The 12,980-nt window shown below is 34.1% G+C and overlaps 1 protein-coding gene across 1 annotated transcript in view; it reads left to right on the top strand.

Moving 5' to 3' along the window:
• The window catches only part of LOC5667644 (homeotic protein deformed), a 31,160-nt gene extending 21,408 nt beyond the window's left edge, over positions 1 to 9,752 (top strand). The window contains exons 4-5 of the mRNA XM_001688910.2: positions 7,305 to 7,687; positions 8,478 to 9,752. Of these exons, the coding sequence (XP_001688962.1) occupies positions 7,305 to 7,687; positions 8,478 to 8,816 (722 nt within the window). The 3' untranslated portion in view covers positions 8,817 to 9,752. The remainder of the gene's footprint in view (positions 1 to 7,304; positions 7,688 to 8,477) is intronic.
• The last annotated feature ends 3,228 nt before the right edge of the window (positions 9,753 to 12,980 follow it).

Here is a 12,980-nt window from a genome sequence, read left to right as displayed (position 1 = left end):
AGCGATATTTTATTTTATTTCAGCTTATGAAAATTATTATATAAACCACTTAATTTCATAAAAAAACTTCATTTGAATTTCACAAAAACAAGTTATAGTTTAACACACTATTATCGTTTTAATTCGAATTAAAGCTAGCAGGACGTTCATACAAGTATTATAAAGTTAAGATTCAGATTACAGTAAAGCATTGAAACTACCAAATCATATTATTATTAATTTTTATTTAATAAAAAAACACAGTCGTGTGAAAGGCATATTGAGACATGGCTTAGTTATTGAATCTCTTAAATATCTTTACTTGTTCATCTGTATAATTTCGAATTATGTGTTTATTCAGAAGAAACGGTTTCGGTCGTATAGTAAAATCATTATAACTGTTTAAATACAAAACTCGTCAAACTTTATTTTAGATTCGTGACCATACAAATAACACAATTAAAATACTCACTGATGAGCTCAAAGTGATGAGATAAAGGCATCAAGAACTCGATGAATCATTCTCTTCAAATAACTTTTTCCTCATCCAAAACAACGTCAACGAAAATTCAGTTAAAGTAGAACAACGATGCCATATGGTAATTGCCATCTTAGTACAAGCTTGTTTATAAAGCGTAATGACTTTATTCACTACCAAAATTTTATAGCGCAGAAAATGTCAGCAAACAGCTACCAAATAATTGATAACGTTTAATTTATCTGGCTTTGCTGTTTACTGTATAGTAAATTGGGTCTTCTTCTTCTTCTATTTGGCCTATCTACGCGGATATGCCGGTCTATACAGGCTTTCGAGATTTATTCAGTACCACGCAGCCGGATAGTCGGTTTTTGCTATGGAGAAACGGTCAATGGGACCCTTTCCGTTTGAAATTCGTAGGCTGAAATTTCAGCCTGTCAGCTGTTTGCATTGTATAGCAGTTTTCGAGCAGCTATCTAAGTGAGTATAATATGCAGGTGGGCTTATCGCAAGGTGTATTAATTTTGAAGGCTGATTTTTATCGCTTCTGCTTCTGAGTGAAGATGGTAAAAGTGTTTTGAGTATTCGTCAAGCCTCCAGAAAGCTTGTTTGAGAAAAACATTTCACCCATTCTGCTAAAAAGTGATGTTCAAAATTGGTTATGAAAAAATGCTATGAGACCACCTGGACTACATACGCTTTGATTCCAGATTCCACCACCTGATCTCTTTAATGCACCTTGGGATAAATGTAAACAAACCTGTGTTTTTGAGCAGGTTATAGAATCTAATTCTAGCTTATAGGCTAAAATTTTCTAGACTGAAAATCGCAGGCTAGTTTTTTGTGTGGTTTTGTATGGATTGTTTACATGATTTCCAGTTTACAGCCTCCAACTGTCAAACTCCATACAAAAAACTAACTAGAATCGTGAAGGCTCCCAATATTAGGTTCGAACTCGCCACAGGTACAAATGTAGTTAAGTCGTTCGAGCTGATGACTATGGAGCTGATAACCATGGATAACAAAATTACTGTGTTATCGAATGTGTAGCGTTGATATAAATTTTCATTCCTTGTTTTCGTTTATTTGTTCTAAAATGCTAAAAAATGTTTTTTACATATCCTAAGCTAAAATATATCTTAATAGAGCATTCCAAATGACTTAAATTTTTAAGATTTAGACTAATGCTATTTTTAACATAATACAATAAAGTTCCGTTATTTTTTCGTAATCAATGAACGACAACATAGTACTTTTCATTTTGATTCTAAGTTGATGGAAATTTTTCATAATGTTGATGGGCACTCACTGCCAATAACGATGTAACTTTTTATGTAGATGCTAGTAATACTTTTTTTTTATTTTTAAATTGTCAATTAACTTCTCGTTTTTAGCTTCTAATACGCTCGACAACAAAAAGTACATTTCTTTTATCTTATCTAAAATGTGGGCTAGTATTTTACTTCTGAAAAACTTTATAGAAAATATAAGAGAAACGAAACATTGTTGTATACATTTTCTCTTCTTTTCAATTTGAATACAAGTTACAAATAAATTTCAAATCTGTTCAGGAGAGTCCATGTACTTAAGTTCAATGATTCAGTGAATGATATAATAAAAATATATGTTGGTAATCTTTCATATAACTCTTTAAATATAAACCTGTTCAACTAACATGAAACTAATACTGCATTTTTCTAATGTCTGCACCACACACAAAACACTGAGCAAAATCAAGCGTTATGGAATAACGGATTAAATCAGGTCGCACGAAAACAAGTAGCTCTTAGATGTGTAGTTATCGATTGCTGGGGATCTATTACATTTTTTATGTTATTTCATCCATTTATCCTCCTCCCAACATTCCTATCAAGTATCAAAGAAGCTTAAACGAAAACCTTCCATAAACGGATATAAAACGTTCAAATAGCTACGAAGCGAGATATCAATACATCAAAACCGGACTGCTTGTCTGTCTGTCATCACCCACCCAAATGTTGAATGACGACAAGGTTGATTATAAGCAACATCGAACCAAACCCGGCTATGAGGGTTGATTTTTTTAACGTTTCATCCCACCTGGTAACGACGAATGTTGCTGCTCCGTCAGCATATTCATTCATGCGATACTGAGAACTAGTCATGCTTTTTACATTACTCTTTTGCACCTTCCTCTCAATGTCACTGGATTGTGCCTTCTACTATACGTAGTATTGTTGTTTGCATCTGTTAAACAAAAATGTGATGAAGCGTATTTCTGAAAACAAGAACCGTTGAGTTTGATTAAAATTTCATCGCGTATTCGATGCCCTATAAGTAATATTTGAATAACCATTTCTGCTATTCTGTAATATGAAAAACTGTAAAACTTATATGTTAACTTACATTAGCTAGCATGCAGAAAAGTACATTAAACATTTTAGTATAACGTTTTAGAAAATCATATTACACTAAAATAAAAAATTAATCGATATTATTTGTTTTTGTATTTTGTATCGTATTTCATTTGCAAACTTACTATTGTCGCCTAGCACGTTAAAAACAGATTAAAACCTAATTGTATAAAAAGTCATTCTCATTATTGTTTATTTCATTTTTTAAATCATGATTTGATTTGATTTTATGATGATTTTTTACATACAGTTTGCACTTATAAGCCTCTACCGCCCCTTACGTGAATGGTACATTTAAAGTTCAATAAGACAACAGATTTATTAAAAATAGAATAAACGTCTTTAAAACCTCCGTCTATACTGAACACAGATTCATCGTATAAAGTACAAGGTTTGCGATTTTGTATTGCATCAATTGCATCAGCAAGCGCGGTACGTCATTCCCTATGAATTGACTAAGCATTTCAAAACTCACAATTTATTGCAAACGTTGCTGGAACAGCTCTTCAATCACGATACTGGTTCGGAATTGCAGTCAGATTCCGTAGGTTACTGCAACAAAAGAAACATATGTTTAGAAGTGCACCAACGTTGAAATTGCAAGTCATTCGTATGAATATAGCAGAAACCCCGGCTTGATGGCTTGCTACACACCGCAACTCATCTACACTCTATACAACCACTGCAATAATATCAATAATAACCGCCATCCTGCAGCTATTTTGCAAGTACCTGCAAGTACACACATACATGTTTTGTGACCTGAACCTTGAGTAAAGTAGATAACTGTGCCAAGGTACTTTCATTTCAAGCGAGCATAGGCAAACTTCAAACGTCATTCCTTGGCCAAGACCAATGGTACATATTTATGAGTGTGGAAAAGGTTTGATCACTTTCTCTGTCGTTCAATCTTACACCCATTCATGAACATCACTCTCTTAGATATCATTGATCGAGCTTCTGTTTTGTTTGGTTGTTCTGTACTGCGAAATTTTGTGACGATACATTATTCAACTTGATTCTTATCGAGAATCTTCGAAGAATGTTCGTATTCCCTCTCCTATCGAAATTCTCTATGTCACTGTTTCCTGAGCGCAGCGCAAGCGAGGAATTTACCCAAGCCACTGCAGCAATGCAAAAGATTAATGATCCATCCGACGCGGCCTTTGAACACTTCAGCAATCCAAAAACGAACCGTTCATCAGTACTCTACGGACAGCGGTAGTATCGATTCCTTCATCAACCAACCATGGCCACCCATGATAATCATTGTCCGTCTTATAACCACAGCGTAGTAACGACAAACGGTTTTAAACATCTATTGAAAAATTGACCTATGCAATAGAACCCTATAATTCTACAAATCGTAAACTTACGGTGAATGTACTAACTTTCGGATCATGGGCTTTATCTTAAATATATAAGGCATACAGAGTATTGTGTAATTCTCTTATTAAAGTTTATTCATCAACTATCTATATGAAAAATATATACTCGGTATTAGTCATCGTGATGAAATAAAATAAATTAAATAAATTCATACCGGACAACGGAAGTCTACTAGGCAACATAGAAAAGATTGTATAGATAACCACCGACATAATCAGTGGAATATGTTTTCTAGTACAACATTCAAATCTATACAGCAGTTTGAGCAGTCACACTTCTTTAAAGAAACAGCCAAATATAATTATTACTTTTTTATACAACCAATGGTTTAGTCGTAGAGCGCCCCAGTCCCTACCACGCTAAAAAAACGAAATCGGTTTTCACCAAACTAAAGCACCCTAGTGTGTAAATGATTAATTATTTTTGTTCAAATGTATTCACACATATATACCAGTAACCGGTGACAGCCAGAACAGTAATTTACGATGTTTCATTCGAAGCGAGCAAATGCTTTAAGTAAATGCAAGCGAAATGCATTTGACAGCTGCAACGGTTGATCAATGTTTAAAATCTATATTATAGCTATTTAAATTATGTTATAAATACATCCGCATAATTTTTATCAATTCATTTTTCAAATTTTTCCGTTCGTATTCATTCTACTTTACCCATGAAATCAATATGCAAATATAATTACTAAAATATCTAGGAATGTTCACTGGCTAGAGGTTGAACCCATGAATGAACCTTGCGTAGGATTGACTAAGCTGCTATGGGTAATCAATAACGATTGTTGCGTTAAATAAAAATAAGAATAGGTATTAAAACTCATTTGATAATGATACAGTGGAAGCCATCATAATTAGTATCCCAAATAACGATTTTTTTCTCATAACAATCAAATCTAAATGCTCAACAAACACAACTCATAACGAGTCGCCTAACAAACAATATCCTTTGTGTTTATGGTGCGTTTTTTGGGTTCCAGTATAAAATCAACATCAAGTTTGGTAAACATTCAGCAATTCTTTGATTTTAACTATCGCTTAGGCCAATACGAGCTTCCATAATTACTATTCGATTAATTTAAAACTATTGCAAGGGGGAAAAGTGTTGTATAGGGGAAACCGGGGCAAAATGGGTATGTTAAGCAGTTTACTGAATATTCCTTTAAATATGCTACAAAACACAATTTTTCTTTCATTATTGTATGCCTCCACCCTTTATATATGGATTAAAATTGCCAAATAGAATTAAAATAACATAAAATAATGAAAAAAGTGTTTAATAAAAGATGATGTTTTACGAGAAGCTATTTTGACACGTGAGGTAAAATGGGAATAGCCCTGGGGCAAAATGGGCATATGTAGACAAACTGTGAAACATCAAAACACTGGGGCAATATGGGCCACAACAACTGCGCTTTGGTAATGGTCTACGCTTTTGCGCACGTTTCGTGAAATGTATTTTCGTTCTATCGTTTGATTTGCTGTTCAAGAAAGCCCTTAAAATTCTTCCAAAAATATGTTATCAAAATTAAAACAGTTTTTACACGTTTAAATCTATACAATTGAATATTTTAAAGCTGTGCCTGTTATCATTGTTGAGGCGACAAATACACCACCATAGCTTCACCAAACGCCATTTGTCAAAAGCATCTGCCCATTTTGCCCCAAGAGTAACTGCCCATTTTACCCCACGTGATGCATTTTTGTATTTTTTGTTATATTAGTAAAAATAAGCAGTCAATCGCCTTGCTTTCTTGAGAAAATGTGTAAAGAAACATCATATCTTTAAAAATATATCATGTAAAACTTCAACGCATCCCTGCGACACTAGTTTAAGCTTATTTTCGAAGTGGCTAAAATTACATCAATATGCTAATAAACCATATTTTGCATTTTTCTTGGTTATTAGTTATGTAAGGGTTATGAAACTTTCATGGTGTTGATAAAACACTCTAATGAATACATTTTGAGCATTGGAAAGTATCTTTGTTGTCAAAAAATGCTTAAATAGAGGGTGCTCATTTTGCCCCACATGCCCATTTTGCCCCGCTTTCCCCTACTTGTGTGAGGCATTTTTTATCAGCACATTTGCGATCCTGGAACCAAGTGTTTTACTCTTTATCATATGGAAATCATCTAACAGTATCTACCAGTAATCTAACAGTAGCTTTTAGTTCAGGGGTTCCAAACGTTTCAGTTTGCGGGCTGCATTGCTTCGTAAATAACGGTATTAAGGACCATTTCGACGCTACTTTTGGTAATGAGACCGTTTAAATCTCGTTTTGGCAAGAAAGTACTTAGTGAAAATTTTAAAGTTATACATTTTTCTATTAATGTAGCTTGATTTTTTTGGTCTGGTAAATCTTAAAAATATAATCAAAATTATCAAACTAATATGATATTTACATTATGCTTTATTTAATCATCACGTGCCGCATTAAAGGCTCTGGAGGGCCGCATGCAGCCTGTGGGCCGTAGTTTGGAGACCCTGCTCTAGTTTCTTCCATCGATCAATACATAACCCACTAATGATGTTTTTAACTAAACAGTGGTGTTAAGCGGCATAACAAGCTAACGACCTTGGGGAATTTAAGATATTTTTCATGTCAATCAAGGAGAGCTTTGTATGTCTATCAATGGTAATCTGAAAAGCCAAGCAGGGTGCTGCATTTAAGATATTCTGTTTCTGAATTCAATGTTTAAAGTGCGGCATTCTTGCATATTTCCTTGCCAATACTCCGAATCTTTTAAAAAATACTTTCTTTTGCGATAATCTATCCTTTTTAGTTGCTACTCTTTATTTACCTCTTTAGTGCAATCAATATCAAGAAACATTGAGCACTTTGAAAATAAATAAAGCTGTCATTAGGCAATCGGCTCAGTTATATGAAATTAAACGACCTAAATTAGATATATATATTATGTTTTGTCTTCCAAGAATCTTTTTATTTATTAGCGTTTATTGCAGACAAAAATTGTACCTTTTTATTAGCTGTTACATGCTATACCTTCTGCATGTACTAAATATATGCTACATCTTTTATATTTTCTCTTTAGCTAATGGATCTTTTCAACCTGGAATGGAGCCAAAACGACAACGTACTGCTTATACCCGCCATCAAATATTAGAGCTAGAAAAAGAGTTTCATTATAATCGTTACCTTACACGACGCCGACGGATAGAAATAGCTCATACGCTTGTTCTTTCGGAACGACAGATAAAAATCTGGTTTCAAAACAGACGCATGAAGTGGAAGAAAGACAATAAACTACCCAATACTAAGAATGTGCGGAAAAAAAACGGCGACCAAAGCAAATCAAATGCGAGTGGCTCAACTGGACAGTCTGGAGTAATAAATAACCAAAAAAAATCCCGAAAAGTGAGTTCTACAACATTAAGCACAAAATCTAAGCAGCAACAACAAACTTTACAAAATGAAGTAAGTATTTTTTAAGCGATCGATGTGCAACGTATTTAGTGGATTTACCAAAACTAATATCAGTTAAGAGACATAATCATCATTTTGCCATGTTATATGAGCTATTAAGCGAAATATGTCAACGGATTAAATGCTCCCGAGTATAGTAATAGTAAAGCATAAATATAGTAAAAAATCGTTTGGTTGGAAAAATAAAATAGGAATAGACGTCACTATTTGCTGCAATAAACATTATATCATAATTCAAAGAAAACAATGTTTATTTTAAGTTGCCTGCAGTACATGAACGTTAGTTTTATGTCATATCAATCTATTTTTAAATGGGGCAGCCGTTCAAATTTGATTGTTTTTCTTTTCACCAAAGACACTTTATGATAAAGTATCATTATAAACTATATTTGAATGATTTAAATTATTATTCTTTTTCTTTTTGACTCAACAACCGTTGTCGGTCAAGACCTGTCTATACTACTTGTGGGATTGGCTTTCAGTGACTTACTGATTACCCATAGCGGCATAGTCAGTCCTACATGTGGGGGCACGGTCCATTCTGGGCTTGAACCCATGGCAGGCATGTTGTTAAGTCGTACGAGTTGACGACTGTACCACGAGGCCGGCAAACGGTTTAAATTCGCGGGGTTTACATTTTCTTCTTATTATTTGGCATTTCAATACGTATAACGTCTCTAAAGCAAACATTGTTCAAAAATAAGAAATTTTCGGCGAAACATACACAAAGTATATATTGAATTATATTTTTGTTTGACATACTTATTTTATTTCTGCATAGTGCCTTCGAACAGACAGTCTAGAAAGTATGGCGGATGTCCACGGTACAATAACAACTATCAACACCAGCTCATCGCAGTACATGTCATCTTCTGATGTTAACAACACGTTACCGATGGCAAACGGAACCAACAACTCTAGTAACACTATTCGCAATGAACATCTTTCACAGCACCAACAGCTTCCACACAACCAACAACAGCATCATCAACTACGCCAATCTCAATTGAGCAACCAATCATCAAATAACAACAACAATAGTAACGCAACCGGCAACATGAACAACGTCCAACAACATTCCGTACTTATAAAAAATGACTACGATCTTACTGCCCTGTAAAAGCAAGATTTTTCTAGATTTTTTACCACCAACATCATTCGAATACCATCGTTCGGTCCAGCTTAAAATTTTCAATTTATTGTAGAAGTTTTATCATTCTATCTAGAGATTCAAAGAGCTTATCGACGTCGATTTCATTAGTATAAATGAAATAAACACTGAACTCGAAACTAGATTCCTCTACAGTACTTTGCTTTGACCGAAAGCACAAATTAACCTAAAAATAGCTTTAATTTTTTTTAATGAAAACTACGAGTAAATATTGATGACGAAAAAGTAAAAATATAATAGCAGCGTTGCAAGAGCATCACATATGTACAGCTAGTATGTATACGAAATTAATTTTAAGGTTAACACAGATGCCGAACATTTGCTCATAGACCAGACTTGAATATGGTTCGTGTGATGCTGCTATAGAAAGTGCTGAAAACCATTGAGAACGGAAGAAATTAAACTTCTTCATAAGTTGTACTGAACTAAATTTATAAGAATTTATTAAAATGGTTCGAGTCGAAAGGGGTAAGAAATGTTCATTCAAATAATATACATTTACAGTACATGCCATAATAGGGATACACTGATCGATATAAGAAATAAGTGAAATATATTTTACATGGTGTTAGACTTTTTGGTTGTTGGCTGGGCTAAAAAATGACGTTAACTCGTGGTTTTCGTTCAAAATGCCAACGGTAAATTAGAAAAACGCCTGTTTATCAGGATAATTGTCATTTTAATTGACTCCACCTTCACATATACAAATTCGGATGAAACAGTGATTTAGTTTTATAAGTGAAGCGCCATGCTATATCTACTATGTACATAAGTAATTTGTAAAATGAAAATGAAGAATGAATTAAACAATGAAACGATAGCGACCTCACTGAATCATAAAGTATTTGAATCAGTTTTTTCATTAATAAATCATGAAAAAACGTATTTTTTTTTTAAATTAATGTCGATTGCTCACAACATGAAAGAATGCTAATAGCCTTAAAATAATCACATAATGACTTTTCACAAGAAAACTGGTAAGATAAATACTTCCTTTACTGATATGTTTAAAAACAACGTATTAAAAGAATTTTGCAAATCTACAATAACACAGTTTTCATGATTCTACGACCTTTATCGATTTCATTATTGAAAATGTTCTATTGCCACGGTAGCAGTAAACACAAGTCCTACAAACAAACAGTAGTCCCAAACACAAACTGACCTGTATCTTGCTGATATTTCAACCCTTTTTAACAGGATTTGAAAATTCTCCGTATTGCTTAAGCCTTTGACTTTTCTTACCAGTCCAGAATCATAAATAAATAGGGGATAATACCTTTGACGGAACTTTTATGGTGAATATCCTGCAGTGTGCTATTGAAACCTGTGTTGGGTATAATAATTCATCTTATGGCACACTTCAATACGATTAACAATCTCTTTTTGTTATATGTTTCAAGATTTTGTTTCAAACAACATTTAATTTGTCTTGGGCAGGTAGCGCAGTTACAAATTGCAAATTTCTTTTATTCGTCTATTTACAGCCACACAAGTTCAACATTCTTGGGCACACCATAAGACATCGCTTCCTGACCAACTCGACGGGAGATATCTAGGAAAATGTTTTCTACCTTAAGAAAGGGTTTTGGGAACTTTATATGGCTTTCTGGTTTCCTTTTAAAAAGACATTCAAGTTATTTAAATTGACCAACTTAAAGCTTAATGGGCGGTCCCGTGGTACAGTTGTCAACTCGAACGACTCAATAACATGGCCGTCATGGGTTCAAGCCTAGAATGGACCGTCCCCCCGTAGCACGAAGTGACTATCCGGCTACGTGGTAATGAATTAAGTCTCGAAAGCCTGTATAGGCCGGCATGTCCGCGTAGGACGTTACGCCTAATAGAAGAAGAAGAACTTAAACCTTTCCTATTGTGTATATTTGATGCCACCGTTAATCATTTTAAGGTAGTCTGACGAACTATTTTCAGGGACAACTGCCCACACTCAAAAAATACCCTGACTGATACTACCATGAAAACATGGCTACATAAAGCAAGTTAGCATATCTCAATCAAATGTATGCCTCATTTTATCCAGACATACATTACAAACACAAGCTCATACATACAGCAAAATATTAACATTCTTTCGTATGTAGGGGACACTAGACGCCCAGATGACGTTGGTTTAGAAACATGAACATCCATCAAAACATCACAAAACGCCATGCATGAAATACACAAACGCTATCCAAAGTTGCTTAGGTTCCTACCATACCCCATCACAATAGAAGCAATCTTTGCGAACCCTAAGCTATTGCTTGCTTACCCCCGGCGTTATGGTAGGAAACGTGAAAAACTGCATGACGTCGACCCTCCAAAAGATTATAGCTGCAATCTATACAAGTTGCTCTAACACAACAAAACGCTTCGATGAAAATCCCTCTGATCTTGCATACTCTTCTTTGAGCATTTTCCATTTTGATAGAGCAGCCAAAGTAAACATTTATTCATGCTTCGCATTGCTCAAACTACTTTCAAACTGCTTTTGTACCTAAGGTTGAATGTGTCCCCCTATAACTTACATTATTTATGTTCTTGCTTTTAAATGAAATGAGACGCCATTTTGTGATAGTTTTCAAAACCACACCCTCGGCCACTTTCAAACCAATATTGGCCACAAAGAAACATTATGTTTATAATGTTTTTCGCTCTAACTTGTAAATATAAAACTATCTTGACATCAAGCCTTTCATAGAGAGCCAGATTCGATATAACGCAGATAATTACTAGAACCTTTTTGTTATAAAATTCATACACAGTGGAACTCTGCATAACGAGTTTCATCCGTTTCAGTGACTCACTGGTTACATGAAAACCCCGTTTTGCGGTAAGCACTTTTCCATATATTTTTTGTGTAAAGAGAAATAATAGGTTCCAGGACCTTAAGTGAACCTTTTAAATTAAAAATATAAGCACGAAAAAAGCATTTAAAGCGCCTACGTAGGCTCGAAAACAAGAAAACCCTTTTCCCCAGCTCAAACGTAAAATTGCATATCAATCTTTCTCCAGTTTAGTATTCTCCATAAAACTTCCCTCTCGTTATATCGGAAAATTCTTCATTCATGTGAACGCTTAAATCCTTTACTCGTGTTAATCCACCATTGAACATTTGTAGCCATACGAACTAACAGCAATTGGGAACACTGTCGCCTTTCTAAATAGGTAAATCCAGAAAAGTGCGCAAGAAACACTCGTTAATATTCCACACCATTCTGCATAACACAAATATAAAACACTTCTCCTGACAAAAAAAAATTAACGTAAACGATTTTTGGCGTTGTAACTCTTGATTGTCTTATCAAAAAATTAAGAAATGCTTAATGTTAACCAATCTTGATCTTGAGTTCAGATCTGCCCCAAAATGTATTCCCGACACAAATAAATTTGCTCGTTATGCGCAATTTTACTCATGAAGAGAGGTATTTGTTTCAGCATTTAGCACTCGTTTTAGTTTTTGTACTCGTTAGATAAACTCGTTAATCTATACATATACTATATGTATACTATATATATATATATATATATATATATATATATATATATATATATATATATATATATATATATATATATATATATGTATATATTCAAACTCTACCTTTGCATGCCAACATTATAAATAAATATGTTTGTTTTTGTACTTCCTCCAAATCGTACCAATTATATGCGAACATTTATGTTGATCTGACTAACTACTAAATGCACCCAAGAGACTAAAGTTTTGCCAATGTCAAATGAGAGAAGATCAAATTGTACCTCTGAGTGCATTTAACCATTCTGATTATTACTTGAATCATATCATCCATCTGACTCTATGTCTGCTTGTTTATCGTATTAATAGAATGACAAGAACCTGTTCACTAAACAAACAGTTGAACGATACAGTATGATGCACGCTGTGGATCAAGAACATGTCATTAACGAATTAAAACATTATAAATGTATTATCACTGTGTCATGCAATCATCAGTTTTTCGAGTAAGAGTTGATGAGCTTCTATCGGAAGGGCAGTCTCTCAGGAAAAAAAATCTCCCATGGAACAGAGGCTTGTCAGCACCACCTTCCAATAAATGGTCATCTGCCCTGCTGTAAGTAGTCGTGAAACAA

This window comes from Anopheles gambiae, chromosome 2 (assembly GCF_943734735.2).
Source record: "Anopheles gambiae chromosome 2, idAnoGambNW_F1_1, whole genome shotgun sequence".
Lineage (NCBI taxonomy): Eukaryota > Metazoa > Arthropoda > Insecta > Diptera > Culicidae > Anopheles > Anopheles gambiae.
The sequence above is the reverse complement of the archived record's forward strand: the minus strand, read 5'-3'. Positions and strand labels throughout refer to the sequence as shown.